The sequence below is a fragment of the Lynx canadensis genome, chromosome B1 (genome assembly GCF_007474595.2).
Source record: "Lynx canadensis isolate LIC74 chromosome B1, mLynCan4.pri.v2, whole genome shotgun sequence".
NCBI lineage: Eukaryota > Metazoa > Chordata > Mammalia > Carnivora > Felidae > Lynx > Lynx canadensis.
In genome coordinates, this window is record NC_044306.2 from 72,044,891 (window position 1) to 72,060,360 (window position 15,470).

At 42.1% G+C, this 15,470-nt stretch overlaps 1 protein-coding gene across 5 annotated transcripts in view; it reads right to left on the reverse strand.

The window, feature by feature from the left end:
• Positions 1-10,041, reverse strand: part of GUCY1B1 (guanylate cyclase 1 soluble subunit beta 1) — a 47,892-nt gene extending 37,851 nt beyond the window's left edge. The window contains exons 1-2 of one of the 5 annotated variants that reach the window (XM_030312858.2): positions 9,894-10,040; positions 9,142-9,215 (exon numbers count right to left, since the gene is read on the reverse strand). In XM_030312858.2, the coding sequence (XP_030168718.1) occupies positions 9,142-9,215; positions 9,894-9,896 (77 nt within the window). In that variant the 5' untranslated portion in view covers positions 9,897-10,040. Of the gene's footprint in view, positions 1-8,356; positions 8,471-9,137; positions 9,216-9,893 lie in introns of those variants that run through there. The other 4 variants (XM_030312859.1, XM_030312860.1, XM_030312861.1 and 1 more) reach the window with 4 other exon arrangements.
• Positions 10,042-15,470: the final 5,429 nt, after the last annotated feature.

Consider the following 15,470-nt stretch of genomic DNA (forward strand, 5'->3'; position numbering starts at 1 on the left):
AGGTAAAGAAGTTTCCCAGAGAGGTATGGAAACGGGTATTCTGTGATGGTAGACCCTGAATACAGGCATTTTGAAAATAAAGCCTCAAAATCGGGTCTGGTCTCAGAAGGAAAAGGCCAGCATACATGATACAAGCAAACTGACCAGTGGCAGTTTAAAGGGGTACTGAACCTTTAAAAACCATCATGACAGAACATGCTTAATTAAAAGACAGACCGTAGATGTTGTCTTGACAATGAACCCCAAGGTGGTCTATTTTAGTGCACTGTAAGGACATCATAAATGCTGAATGGTGTCCAACCATTACTAAAATTGAAATCTCCCACTATAACACACAGATAACTATATATAATATCTAAACAGTTAAAAATTCACATTGTTTTTTTCTGAGTGGCTGTGAAGTATTAATGACCTCTCAATTTTCAATAGTTGATTCCCACTAAGTCTGAATCTCCAGAGAAACTGGTTTGAGGCAGCTACCGCAGGGAGAGACAGACCCTTTAAATGCAGTGACAGCTCTCTGCTTGGAGTCTCTTGCAGTTAGTAAAGGTTCCTCCTGAAGTCAAGGTGTTTGCTCATCCGAGTACTGTAAACAGTAACAGTAAATGTAGTCAAGAGTGACACAGATGGCGGCAAAGTGACATCATTCTTAATATATAATTGCAACTTTTTTCCTTTGTACAAGTTGCCATGAGAGTCTAATGAGAGTCTCATTAGTAACTGCCTGAATTCTGAAGACACATCCACAAACGTCTCACATGAACCCTTTTCAGTAGCTTCATCAGACACAGGAATTCACTTAGATCCCTCTGTGTGCCCTTCAACATTAACTCACCTTGTAAGCAGAGTCACAGCTCTTTTAAGATAAATAGGTTGCTCAAAATTTCTGAGGCTCTGACTTTCTGCAATAGATGTGCGAATTGGTGAATAAAACCACCTTTAAGAAAGTCATAGCTTAAATCACCTGTGAAAGTGCTTGAAAAGTCCAGGAAAACAAAACAAAAAATGAGTAGTACTAATACACATGCATCTTGCCAATGACGATGCTAAACTGGCTTCCTTTGGAAAGAAGGTCATAGGTCCTTCTCTTTAGGGAAAAGCACGTAATGTGATTCTTGGAAGCCTACCTGCATTCACGTCCCTGCTCTGATGATTAACAGCTGAGGGATTTGAGACAGCGTTTTAAAGTCTTGAAGACTCATTTATTTCCCTTGTTTATAAAATCAGGACAATGAACAAATCTATTGTCTACAGTGGCTGTAAGGATTAGGGGAAACAATGAGTATAAAGCACTTAGGACTGTGACTGAGGAACCAATGGTAAGTATGCAATATATATGAGCTGTTACATTCACAACTGAACGACCTGATGAGCATTCTCATCTGGTTTTTACATTTAATTTTGGCATTACAAACATTTATCTACAGTTTATAGCACTGACTTTAAACAGCGCCACATCTACCCGACTTTTAGACACTTGCGAAAGGATTCAATCTTGTCCTGAATCCAATCCAGTAACTGTTTTCTGGTATATGAAACTGGTAACCCAACAGCAGTGTTTTTAATTCTTTCATTATATCCATGTACACAGGGAAATGACATAAAAGAACTCTGACTCTTCCAAAAGGAGATGCTATAATATACTGCTCTATCTTCTGCCTTTGCTGATATGTAAAAAAAAAAGTCCATTTCAGCAGAGCTTATATTGTGTTAAATGGTGACATAAAAAATAGTGACATAATAAATTCTGGTTACATAAATTCTGACATAATAAATACTGGTTACAGAAAAAAAGTCTGTGAATGTGTATGTGTTCTACTCTTTAGAAATTAAAAATGTGAAGGATTATAAATATACATATATATACATACACGTACACACATACACAGGGGGAAAGAGAGAGAGAGAGAAGAAGAAAAGGACAACAATCTACCAGGCTCTTCCCTAGGAAATTTTTACAAAGGCTAGAATCTACTAAGACAAAACGAACATTAACCAATAGTAGAAATACATGATCAAAAACCCTGGTATGTACTATGAAGAAAAACCAGCTTTGGAGGTGAGAGAAGCTTTCCTTTAAGAAGTAACTCTTGTTCCGGGGTGCCTGGGTGGCTCAGTTGGTTGGTCGTCTGACTTCGGCTCAGGTCATGATCTTGCAGTTCATGAGTTTGAGCCCCATATCAGGCTCTGTGCTGACGGCTCAGAGCGTGGAGCCCGCTGTGGGTTCTGTGTCTCCCTCTCTCCGCCCCTCCCCACTCATCCTCTTGTCTCTCTCTCAAAAATAAACATTAAAAAAATTTAAAAAAGAAATAAAAAAGAGGTAACATTTGTTTTGCCATCTCAAGGCTGAAAGATGTTTCCTTTTATGGGTAGGGGATAGGGAGAGGGAAGATGAGAACTGCTAAGCACAGGTGTTATTCTCACACATAAAATTCAAGGTTTTCAGGAACTGAAAACTGGCCCATTGAGGCTGAGAGCTGAGAGAAAGCGGGAGCTGTGGACCGAAAGGTCCCTATGTTTGAGTGATTTGAAAATTGATCACAAAGAATTCCAAGAAGGCAACAATTTAATATTTCAGGATTCAACAATGAATGGCAAGCAGATCAGAACAGGCAATGGACCCATAGCCACAGCGATAAAGAGATACAAAAAACACTGCAGAATATTTGCCTGTGCCTGGAATAGAAAGATCTTGCAGGCGGACATAGATGTCGGTGTGTAAACCCCTTCACATACCTACCAGTGAGCTCTTTTCGTAGGGCTCTCCCAGAACCTGGATCATGTCTGCTGAGCAGACCTCAGTATCTTTTGACATAAAAAAGGTGCTCCGTTTTACTAGACACGAAAACACCATTTTCCCACCACTTCCTCTTTAATGAACAGGGAGGAAAAGAAGCAGATGGAGAAGCTGCAAGTACTCATGTCTTCTGAGTTGTCACCCTCTGAACTGGGCCAGTTGTACAGATTTCCTAAAGTGTGTTTTCCTGTTGATGTGCACACACTATCAGTTCATACCTACTGCTTTCCAACACACTGAAGAGAAGCATGTGTTCAAGTCCCTTATCCTGTGGACAGGAGAGAGAGCCAAAAGGACATCGCTCCTTGCGAACAGCAGCAATGTCTAGCTAACATCTGCCACAACTAGGCCTGGGTGTGCTAAAAGGGAGAATACAGATTTTCTAATGTCGCCTCTGGCTCTGATTTTACCGTGCGAAGCTCCTTCTCTGAGACACCCCATTAAATAATATGTCTCTATGCTTCGTTTTCATTCTCGAAAATTACAGAAAGTATTTGCAAGTATCTCAAGTAAAACAAAAACCTGGCTTGATTTCAGGGGGATACTTCAAATCAACAAAGAAAAACCCCAAGATAAGGCTAGGACCTGGCCTATCACCTGGCTGCTCAGCAGACATGGTCCAGGTTCTGGGAGAGGCCTATGGAAAGAGCTCACTGGCAGGTATGCGAAGGGGTTCACACACGGACATCTACTGCCACCTGCAAGAATAACTTCAAATGCTAGTGAGCTTATCCGCTCATGCACTATGCCTACCTCTATCTTTTGGGGTGACTGGCAGGTCTTTCTACAGAAGAAGGTCTCAATCCTAACAATGATCAAATTTACCCATTTTTATCTGCATATTAATTTGTTTATTTGTACTGAAGAAGTTTCTAGGTACGACAATATGGTTTCCTTTTTATACGCATATTATATTTGCCCCTATTTCTATCTTAAGAGAAACAGTAAACTGACACCAGAAGAGCAGGATTGGAGTCCTGACCTTTTAGCTTCCTACATATAATCCCCCAGGACAGTCATTTCACCTCTGGAAACTCAGCTCGATCATTAAAAACAAGCCTCAAACAACATTGAGCTCACTTATATGTGGGGTCTACAAAGGGCAAACTCAGAGAAACAGAGCAGAGTGGTGGTTCCCAGGATGTGAGGGTGGGGGAAATGGGGAGCTATTGTGCAAAGGGTAAAACAGTCAGTTGTAAGATTAACAAGTTGATTATAACTAATAACACTGGGTCATATACTTGAAGATCTAAGAGAGTAGATCTTAAATGTTCTTACCAGAACAAAGAAAGGGTAACTGTGTGATAGGACAGAAGTGGTAGCTAATGCTATGGTGGCAATCATTTCACACTTGATCAATGTGTCTAATCAACACACTGGCACACCTTAAACTTACACAGTGTTATGTATCAATTATATCTCAATAAAGCAGGAAAAAAATGAGCTGGAAAGGACTTTTCCTATCTCAGCTAGCACTCAACTGAAAGTGCATAGAGGAAAGGACTTTGGAAGTTTTAAACAATTTTTATAATATAGAGTACCATTAATAGATAAAAACCTACTTGAACAAGGGTCAGAATGATATAGAAATTTAGTTATATGGCCTCAATGAATATGAAAACCTATTAAAACATGGCAAAACATGGTGCATTCTTTTGTTTGTTCTCATTTATTTTCATAAAATAGATAAGGAGAAACTGCTGCTACTCTTTCAAACAATGCATAGGGATGAGGGGAGAGGGAACCAGAAAAGTATAATGTAAGTTTGATTCCAAAGTGGGACGTGAGCAGAAAACCAGCATAATGAAAGTAACAGTCTTCCCTTGATCTGCAAAATAGAGAGACTGGGACAAGCCTGACACACAGAACCCAACCAGGGTGCTGTTCGAGCGGCACAAAAGAAAGTTCTAAGAACCAGAATGCAAGAAGAAGAGAGTCTAAGAGGCACTTCAAATTTAAAGAACTGGTCTCAGTTGCACAGAATGACAAAAGAGAAAAACAAGTGACAGTGACAGTGAAGTGACTCATCTACACCAATGAGGGAACATTTAGTCTATGTAGACTTCAATGACCTACTATTACTCAAAAGAGAACTTCATTATCTTTCAGGTGAGTTGGGGAAGAGAAGAGTCAAAAAACTCTGGCTCTAGAGTAAAATTAATAATAGCTACCATTTATTATTAAGCAGTTACTTTTCAAAATCTGTGTTAAACATTTTCAGACAGTTTTCAGCATATTATAACAACAACTGTATACAGTAGGTATAATGTTTTCTTATGCAGGGAGGCTTGGATAGTTGAGACAATGTGGGAAAAGCCACATAAGTAGCTGATAGCAAAAACTTGCTAATATGAACAATAATGACTGATTTGTGACTAGCAAATTCAACTAGATACATTAATTTCAAAACTGGAAGGTCCAAATGTTTCTATGTTTGAGTTACAGGCAGAAAATATCCTGATAACTCTGATAAGAGTTAGTAGTATGATAAGACTTTATTTGAAGCAAAGGAGCACATCTTACTTTTCCACCCTCAGTGCCTGACGGACTACACTATGTTCATTAGAAATAAGCTTAACTAGAGAATGAAAAAAGGAATAAATCAATGAATGAAAAAGTATGCTGCCCTGCTGTAGGTACATCAAATAAAACCATACTAAACATACACAAATTCTTTACTCAAGATGATCAACAGCTTTCTAGAGGAATTTGCTCCAACATGTTATCAACTAACAACGCGATTACATTATTTTCAAATCTCATACCAAAATTTTGATCCAAATATTTATCTCATACCTTTTAGTGAAACAGAGAAAGGATAAGACATGTACCATATAGCACTTGCGAATTTCAAATCTATTTTTAATTCGTTCCTTGGACCACTCAACTCTAGGCAAAATAATTAGTTGTTAGGTATTTTTTTGGTTTGTTTTTTTTATAAACTTTCAACCATCTTAGATTTTCCAGTGTTTTGAATCCATCCTTATGCTTCAGTGAAGTTAGGCCAATCTAAATTTGCACCCATTAATTTGATGCAATTATCTGTTTTGCCAGGGATGATGGAAGGATAACAGAGATAATTAAATCCAGTGCTTAGGTGCTCTTCTATTATGTATATCCTGACTTTGTTTTCTCTGAAATCATGATTATTTTTTTTTCATCACTTTGGAACCATGGCTTCTAGAAAAGACCATCTGAAAATTGAAAAACCAACAAAACAAGATTTGAGGTAGATTCAGAGGTCTCTTTTGCTTTTTCATATATATTTATGGTCTAGATCAGAGGTTAGTAAATGGATTAAATCCAGCCCACTGCCCCTTGGATTGTCTGGTCTGAGAGCAAGGAATAATTTTTACATTTTAGATGGTTACATTTTAACAGTTATATAGGTACCTACATAATATCCTCATTATTGACTCTTGGCCTACAGCACCTGAATTATTTACTATCTGGCCCTTTAAGAGAACATTTGCTGATCCTTAGTCTAGATGATTTTTTTTTCTTAAAAAGAGGAACTTAAAGCTTGTGTGAAATGGTTATATGATTGGTAAGAGTGTAAGTGTATATGGAGTTTACAGTGAAGCATTTTTGGCTCCTACCGCTTAAAATTTTCTGTCTGGAATCTGTTACTTAGAGTTTTATTTGTCATTAAATGTTTGGTATTCCTTCTCATGGAGGATATATGGCCATTTCCTACTAAACAAAAAAAAAGTGTTATATATAACTTCTATAAACATCAATTTATGTAGTTTCTCAAAAAGACCAAAGAGGAAGATAGAGATGTTTGGTACTTACTGAGACACACACACACAACAAATCACAGATTTAGTTTTTCATAAAAAGTTAAAACAGAAAGTATCTTGTACCATTGGTTGCAGTGATCCTCCCTGGACTAGAGGATGAAGTTGAGAGGAGGCATCAGAATCTCCCAAGGAACATTTTAAAGTTAAGCTCCTCCAAATTTTCCTCTCCAGCCCCCAGGAAGTGAGATCTCTTTGCTGTGCTAAGCAAATACTCTTCCAGGGAGAGCATAGTAACCCCTCAGAGGTGCCGACTGGGTTGGAAACCAATGAGCTGCTTTAATCCCTCTCAACACAGAAAACTGAACAATGTTCTCTATTCCAGATACTAAATGGTACCCAAGACAATATGGTCTCCAACAAAAGGGATGCTCAGACAAAAAAAAGAATCAAAGTTAACACCTGCACTACAACACTAGTTTAATAGTATTCCTCTTGCAGAGGTACATAATTCTTGATGTAAACATATATATGTATATATATACACACACACCCATATGGTTTGTTTCATGTTACCAGGAAAAAAACATTTTGAATGATTTAAGTTATTAACACTTGAATGGGTTAAGAATACTGTTCAGAAATAAAGATAAATTAGTGAGTCAAAGGATACTGATGTGTAATTAAAAATGCATTGTTTTGTAAAGTAGAATGTAACAATATTCTTAGCCTACTTTGACAAAGTTCTCACACCAGTGGAGTTTGAATATTTTTAGATAGTTTGACCTTCTCTGGGGAAAATATGGCCAATCCAAACAAATCACTTGATAATTTAATTTTTGAAAACTGCTGATACATTCCTCTTAAAGTGTAATTTTTCATCTTTGTATTTAGCAGTGATTTAAATTGATAATGGCTAGGACATACACTCTAAATCTGGTTAAAACACATAATGAGTATTTAGCCATAATAGATTTTACTGTGCTCTCAAAATTTTAAACATATTGTCGTAGGATTTTCATCCAGAAATTTGGGGGTTTCTATATTATGGATGGGAAAACCTGTGGGAACATGCATGATGCTTTCATAAATTCACAAAGAAAGGGGCTTAAAAATAACCCTATACTAAGTTACACTGTTTAAAATCTTGCTTTTGATGACTGCCTTCTGTGTAACTCTACCAGGCAAAATAAAAATTACGAAGGTATTAATAAGGCAGACAGATTCAAATCCCAAAGTAAGCTTTAGTGCCTAAATACTCATTTGATTTAAGCCATAATTTCCAAATCTCCACTTCTCTTAATATGTAAATGAGCCCTGTGAGTAACAGAAATGGCTCATGGAACATGAAACCATGCTCAACCATACAAACCCAAGGAAGGGAAAAGTTGCATTCTAGTGCTTAATATTTAACCCTGACCATTTCCATGGAAAGAGGTATTTAAAAGAAATCATTATCATGTGACTGCATAAGACGACCTGTCAGCATTGATTGCTAATGATTGGAATATATTTGGGGGGGGGGGGAGAGCATGAAAGCATCACCCACTTGATATAACAAAATGAAATCAGTGAGGTTAGGAAATGAAAGTAGAGAATAACTATGTGTTTGTTCTCTTCTGCCCACCCAGGTAATCACTCCCTGTATCTCCATTTCGATGTGACAGATTGGTGTTCCAGTATGAAAACCCATATACAGTATATGGCTTTGCTTTATCTAGTTGGTTGTGCCCATCCATACAAGTTAAATGCAAATTTCACCAGAATAAGAGAGAAGAAAAAGAGAGAGAATTTTGTTAGATCAAAATGCTCAACATGCCTGCAGAGATGACCCATCGTTCCAACAGGTTTAAAGTCTCAGGTGGCTGTGGTATTTCGGTCCACAGCCAAAGTACTGGGCTCCCCGCGCTAGGATGCTCTCCTGCGAGGCAGCCTTCGCCATAGTAGACACCAAAATTTTGAGAAAATGAAAGAAAAAAAAAAAAAACATTCCAATTTTACTGCATTTCAAATGAATAAATGCACTTGATTCAATTGCTCAAGAAATTGTCTCAAGAGAAGTTGAGTTTTTGCACACTAAAAAGGCTCAGCTGTTTTATGGGTCTGCGAGGTGTGTCAATCATAAAGGAGTCCAGGTTTGCCGTCAGTTCCTAAGGCCTCCGGCTCTTTGAACGTCGCGGAAGCCTTAGTGGTCCCCCGGGCCCCACTCCGCGTGGGAGTCGCCCAGCCTGCAGAGCTCCGGAACCGCCCCGGCGCTGGCAGAGCATTCCCACGCTCAGGCCGGGTCTGGAGGCCGCGGTGACCCCAGGGGCTCCTCCGCCCGGCTTTCGCCCTCGCAGCCCCGCCCCGGCCGCCCCTCCTCTCCGGGTCCCAGCTCCGGAGCGTGGGAGCGCAGCTGCAGCCGGGAGCGGCGGCCGGAGGCATCTCCGAGGATGCGCGCCCACGACCCAGGCAGGAAGCGGAGGACGCAGCGAGGCGCGCGGTGCAGCGCCAGGGCCGCCCCGGGACCCCCGCCGACCCTGCTCCCACCCCCCCGCCCCCGCCGCCCCACACACGCGAGCGAGCGCGCGCGCAGAGCCCGTGCTAGGGGAGCCAGTCACTTACTTGATGTCTTCCCACACCTCCGGGCCGTAATTGCGGATCACCAGCAGCTCCAGCGCGTGATTCACAAATCCGTACTGCAGGGACAGGGGAAACCTGAGCGTCAGGGACGCGCAGTAGGTGGGCAGGGGCTTGTGGGCGAGGCTGCAGCCTCAGCTGCCACGGCTCTGGTTTAACCTTGTGCCCTACCCCGTGGCTCCGCTCGGTTCGGAGTACTCGGTGTTAAAGAGGGGCATCCGAGGCGCGCCACCTCCGCCCCAATAAAGGGCAGATTCTCTCCGTCCCCGGCCGCCCCACCGCCTGGACACCTTCTTACCCCTCCACTCACCTGTCACCAGTCCGAGGCAAGTCGGGCATCCGGGAAAATGTGGCGAAGGGGACGCGAACCCGTCACCTCCCCGCCACTGGCCCTCAGCCACTCACACTGATGGGGTCAGCCTGAGCCGAGAAGCCCTCGCGCCTCAGCCGCACGTCCCCTTCCCGAGTCTGGGGAGTCGCTGCGCGATGCAGAGTGGCGGACCCTCCCCTAAGAAGCAAAGGCACTCACCGCCCCTGTCGCGACCCCCAGCGTTCCCACTACCCCCCCCCCACCCCCCGCCCTGGACAGAGGCAAAAAGGCGAGACGGCTCCTGCGACCCACGGTGCGCTTCCCCGGCCCCCGCCCGAGCTCCGGTGGCGCGGCCGGCTCCCTCGGGCAACCAGGCCCGGCGCAGCGCGGTGTGATGTTCCAGCCCGACCCGGCTGGAAGCACTCACCATGGTGTCTGCGACCGGAGCCGAAGAGGCAGCCCCCACGCAGAGGCACGGCCGAAGGGACCCGGGTGGCGGCTGCAGCAGCGACAGCGCAACAGGACCGCGGCGGCAGCATAGAGCTGGAAGCGGCGCAGCCGCCTGGGCCGGCCCTGATTGCCACCTCCTCGCAGCCAATGAGGAGTCGAGCCGCTGGAGGCTGGTCATTGCCTCCCAGTTTTCAACCAATCAGCGACAGAGGAGGGAATTCGGTTGCTCGCAGGGCTGCTGCGCTCCAGTGCCTTCCAACCCCCGCCCTGGTGACAAGGTTTTTTTATTTGAGGCCATTACAATGACGACGGAGAAGCTCCAGTCTTGCTTCTTGCATGAATTCTGGGTGAGGAAGATTGCAGCTGTTGTGGTCGCACCAAATGTATTCTTACGCAAAGACTTGCCTTAAGGGGTAACAAAAACTAAGGGTGTGTGTGTGTGTGTGTGTGTGTGTGTGTGTGTGTGTGTGTGTATGTTGCAATGGCCAAGCCCTAAAAAGGAATATGCGCCCATAGTCAGCATCCTCGTGTTCATCCTTGTTTTGCAGATAAGAATTTCCTTTGTGGCTTGATCCCTCGACAGCTTTTGGCAAACTGAAAGCTAATAGTACTGAGCTTAACACATATTATTTGTAGTTAATGAGACTAGTTGAGTGAGCCAGCTAAAATAATGAGTTTGGTGAGCATAATAATACAGTTTGGCGAACACTGTGTCAAACCCAACTCTCCCCATTACTAAACATCCCTACAAGATTCAGTGTTCTGTGTTTGATCCTGATGGGACACCTGACCCCACCCCATAGACGGTATCCATTACTCCAGGGAGTTTTTAACCGTCCAGAATTGAATTTTCCTCCTCTTTCTGAAAGGTAACATGAACTGGAAAAAGCCCAGTACAAAATGAGCAATGTTTGAATTAATCTGTCTCCCAGTCTACATTCTACCAGGCACTCAGGTTAGTTAATGCTCTGAGCCCCACCGCAGAGAAAAGATGAGAGGAACAGGAACTGTCTGTTGATTAAAACTCTGTGCCTGATGTGCATGGATATGGTTAACTAGTGTTAGGTCAAAAGTGAGGAAGGAAAAGCAAGCATTGCTTCTAGGTCACCAGTCTCAAGTGGACCTGAGAAGCCAGGATACTATTCTATAATGTGAACAGTTTACTGTGAGAACAATCTCAATACCATTAGAGAAAATGCCAAAGCAATAAAACTGTACTGGGATTGGTACCCACAGACCTACGTTGAAGTGTAATTGATAAAGAAATACTTATATAGAAAACTAACAAAACAACAACAAATAACTTATAAAAACACTGATTTTATCAATGATGAAAGGGTAGAATAATTAGAGTCTTTTATACAATGGAACACTTTATACCATAATTAAAATACAAAGCCATTATTTAGTATTAACTATTGATTTTTAACCATTGAAATAGCCTATTACTCTCTACAACTCTGGAAAAAGATACATAACAATACAGAATAATATGTTGTTCAATAAACAACTGACATATGAATGTAATTAGCCTCAATTTTTTAATGGTTATATAGAATAAAATGCTATTTGGTTCATAAGAAAACACACACCCACACATACATTGCTATAAGCATAATCTTTGGGAAGGTGCACAGGAAGGTTTCGATATGTCTATTTTCTTCTATTGGAACCAGTGGCTGGAGACACCACGACTCTTGCAATTTGTATTATGACCTTCTGTACCCGTTGATATTTTTCTATCAAGATGTAACAATTTTTTAACCTGTTAAAAAGAATTTTGGCCCTACGTCGACCTATCCTCTTTTGACCAGCAGTACACCCCTGCTACGTCTCAGTCTGGAGTGTGCTGTGGTGTCCTCTACCATAGACTTTTTGTAGGTAAAAGATAGGGAAAGGAAACTGCTTGCTAACTATGAAAAATGACAAAAGTCTACCAGGAGAAAGATATGAGATGAAATGAAGGATGAGCATCCTTATCGACTTTCTTCTCTCTCTGAAGTTCGAACTTCCCCAATCATTGCTCTTTCTGATAACTTTTTGCATTTATTGCCCTTCTATCCAACACCTATCCGCATTTGTTAATATATTTTCTGTTCTGTGTTCTAATTGTCTTATATTCACTCTGAATCCAAAGGAAGTTCTGTCCACTAAATCTTTGCCAGTTTCTGTTTGGTCCAGAAGACACCGCAAAGGATATGAGGTTCGGGGAGAAGGGAGTGCCCACAAGCCATAGAGGAGCCCAAGAGGAGGTCCCTCTACTTCTGCAACACCCTATCCATTGTTGCCACTGCTGACAAGGAAACATAGGAATACAGTCACAAGTAGACTAAGTGGCATTCGCAGAAACAATATATTACTCTTGTGGGACCAAGGGCAGACCACCTCAAGATGGACTGCTTTGGCATGCAGACTATTTTTTAAAGGCTGGGTTTTTTAAAATATTTTATTTTATTTTATTTTATTTTATTTTATTTTATTTTATTTTATTTTATTTTATTTTTTTAACGTTTATTTATTCTTGAGACAGAGAGAGACAGAGCATGAATGGGGGAGGGTCAGAGAGAGGGAGACACAGAATCCAAAACAGGCTCCAGTCTCTGAGCTGTCAGCACAGAGCCCGACGCGGGGCTCGAACTCACGGACCGTGAGATCATGACCTCAGCCGAAGTCGGCCGCTCAACCGACTGAGCCACCCAGGCGCTCCAAAATTTTTTATTTTATCTATTTTTCTTAAGTAAACTCTATCCCCAATGTGGGGCTCAAACTCACAACCCTGAGATTAAGAGCCACGTGTTCTACTGGGGCGCCTGGGTGGCCCAGTTGGTTAAGCATCCAACTTTGGTTCAGGTCATCATCTCACGGTTTTTGGGTTCAAGCCCCACGTCAGGCTCTGTGCTGACTGCTCAGAGCCTGGAAACTGCTTCGGATCCTGTGTGTCCCTCTCTCTCTGCCCCTCCCCCACTCACACTGTCTCTCTCTGTCTCTCTGTCTCTCTCTTTCTCAAAAATAAATAAACATTGGGGCGTCTGGGTGGCTCAGTCGGTTAAGCGGCCGACTTCAGCTCAGGTCATGATCTCAAGGTCTGTGGGTTCGAGCCCCGCGTCAGGCTCTGTGCTGATGGCTCAGAGCCTGGAGCCTGTTTCAGATTCTGTGTCTCCCTCTTTCTCTGACCCTCCCCTGTTCATGCTCTCTCTCTGTCTCAAAAATAAATAAATGTTAAAAAAAAGAAATTAAAAAAAATACATTTAAAAATAAATAAATAAACATTAAAACAAGTTTAAAAAAAAAAAAGTCGTATCTTCTACTGACTGAGTCAGCCTGGTGCCCCTGGGATGCAGACTGTTGTGAGCTAAAGGCAATTGAGACCCTGCAGGCTCAAGAGAAATTTTACCCCTCCCTCAACTACATAGAAGAATCTAAATTGAGGGTTTTTTTTTTTTTTTTTTTTTTTTTTTTTTTGCAAAATAAGGGTTACCAATTAAATTTCATCTGAATGACCCATCTGTATGGCAGGACAAACATCTAATTATGAAATATCTGCTCTTCTTACTGCCCTGTGAATAGGATTTCTTCTGTTAAAAAAAAAAAAAAAGATTAAACCAAGTAAATTTGAAGATTTAACTGGCTTTATTAACTAATTCATGAATCTGTCAGCACTGTAACTAGCAAGTAGAGAGGCTCACTGAAGAGTTGCTCAAAATGGAAGGTTTTTATAGAAGAATGATGGAGGCAAGAAGGTTTTTAGCAAAACAAAAGGATTGTTTCAGGTGATGGTGGTTTCTAGGAGGCAAAGCAAGGTGTCTCACGTGGAATACCTCATCTTTCTTTGGGGGATGGAGAGGATCCAGATGACAAAATCAATGTCACAGATTGAAAAATTCCTGGCTGAATAGTTAAAGACTACATTTCTGTGGGATATTGAACTGCATTTGGATTATATATCGGGCACTAGTTTGGGAACTCTGTCTAAGTGACACCATTTGGGGCTTGTGTTTATTTTTTACTGCGTTCCTCTGAAGTCCCAGACCTGTAGCCCCTTCTCCTTAGCTCAGGATGACATATATACCTCATTTTGCCTGACAGTCTTTGTAATCTCCATGTCTGTGGATTGCCTGTGCATACACAATTAAATTTTATTATCTCCTGTTAATATGTTATTCCAGGTAGAACACTTGAAGGAGACTGGAATTCTTGCTCTGGGACAGTTGGCATAGTTGGCAGGACACTTTAACTTGCTGGACACTGCTTTCTCTGGACACAGCTGCAGCTGAGAGATCCTGGGACATCTGACGTACAGCCGGCACCAGGTAGGATTTCTTACCATGTCAGCCTGCTGGAATCTATCTGGGAAGTCCAATGGAACAAGAGCGGCAAGAGTCGTTTTTCTCTTTTTCTAAATTTAGATTAGCAGAAGAAAATATGTGTGGAGTTGTTCCTTGGGCTTAACAACTCTTTGGTTACTGATCCCTTTCCTCCCAGAGATGATCTTTGTTTTCTTTTGTCTGTGTCTTTCATGTTGTTTGTCAAACAGACTTTGAATGTACACATGAGGGAAGGGCTATTGCTGATGGACACCTTGGAAGCCAAAGCTGCAAAACCGGTGGACAGGAGGCGAGCATTTAAAACCTGGTAGAGCGCTTGCCACTGAACTCAGAGACGCCCATGATAGGATACCTTGGTCACAGAATGGGTTAGATTGACACTAAGCTACCCACCAACTTCAAGAAAACTTCTGTGCAATCAGGTACACTATAAAATGGCACAAGATCCCCAATCCCATGGCACATTTCTCCTAGGTATTAGCGTGGCTCCAAGAGAAGACCCAGAGCTTAGATAAAGCTGTTAATGTACATATTCCAGATGTGATTTTTCCTTTCACCTTGTTCTATGTCCTAAGAGCTTGGTTTTGTGGCCAGTGAGAACAGTCTCTTTGGTCTCCACCTTTCAGATGGTGCACTTACCAGGGTGCATTTCGATGGCCAAATAGACTAGAATTCCAGCTGTCTCAGTTCTGCTGTGCCAGCTCTTAGGGGAGTTTGTCATGAGAGGTACCAGCCTACAGGAACCTTTGTTGTCTCAATCTTCACTGTTTGCTACTGCTGGAAATTTCCATTTCAGTAACAACAGCCTGGTGTCACAGATTAGTGGGCCTGTGATTGGAGGTATCTCATGTTTTTATGGGAAACCAGACATACACCATTCTTACTGCCTGTGCAAGGAAGCCCTTTGAGGTTTTAGACTAATTTCAGGAGTAAACTTTTGGATCATGGGGGTTGCATCATTTATACCCTCTCTAGACACCTCTTGTGTCTTTCATTAAACAATTGAAAAACATACTGGTCTCCGTGGGTAGTAATAGCTCTTGATCATTAATGGCCACCTAATGGATCCTTTAAATTGACTGGGGGTGTGCAGGTGGCTCAGTTGGTTAAGCCTCTGACTCTTGATTTCAGTTCAGGTCATTATCTCACGGTCGTGGGGCTCTGTGCTGACCGTGGAGTATGCTTGGGATTCTCTCTCTCCCTCTCTCTCTCTGCCTCTCCCCCATTCA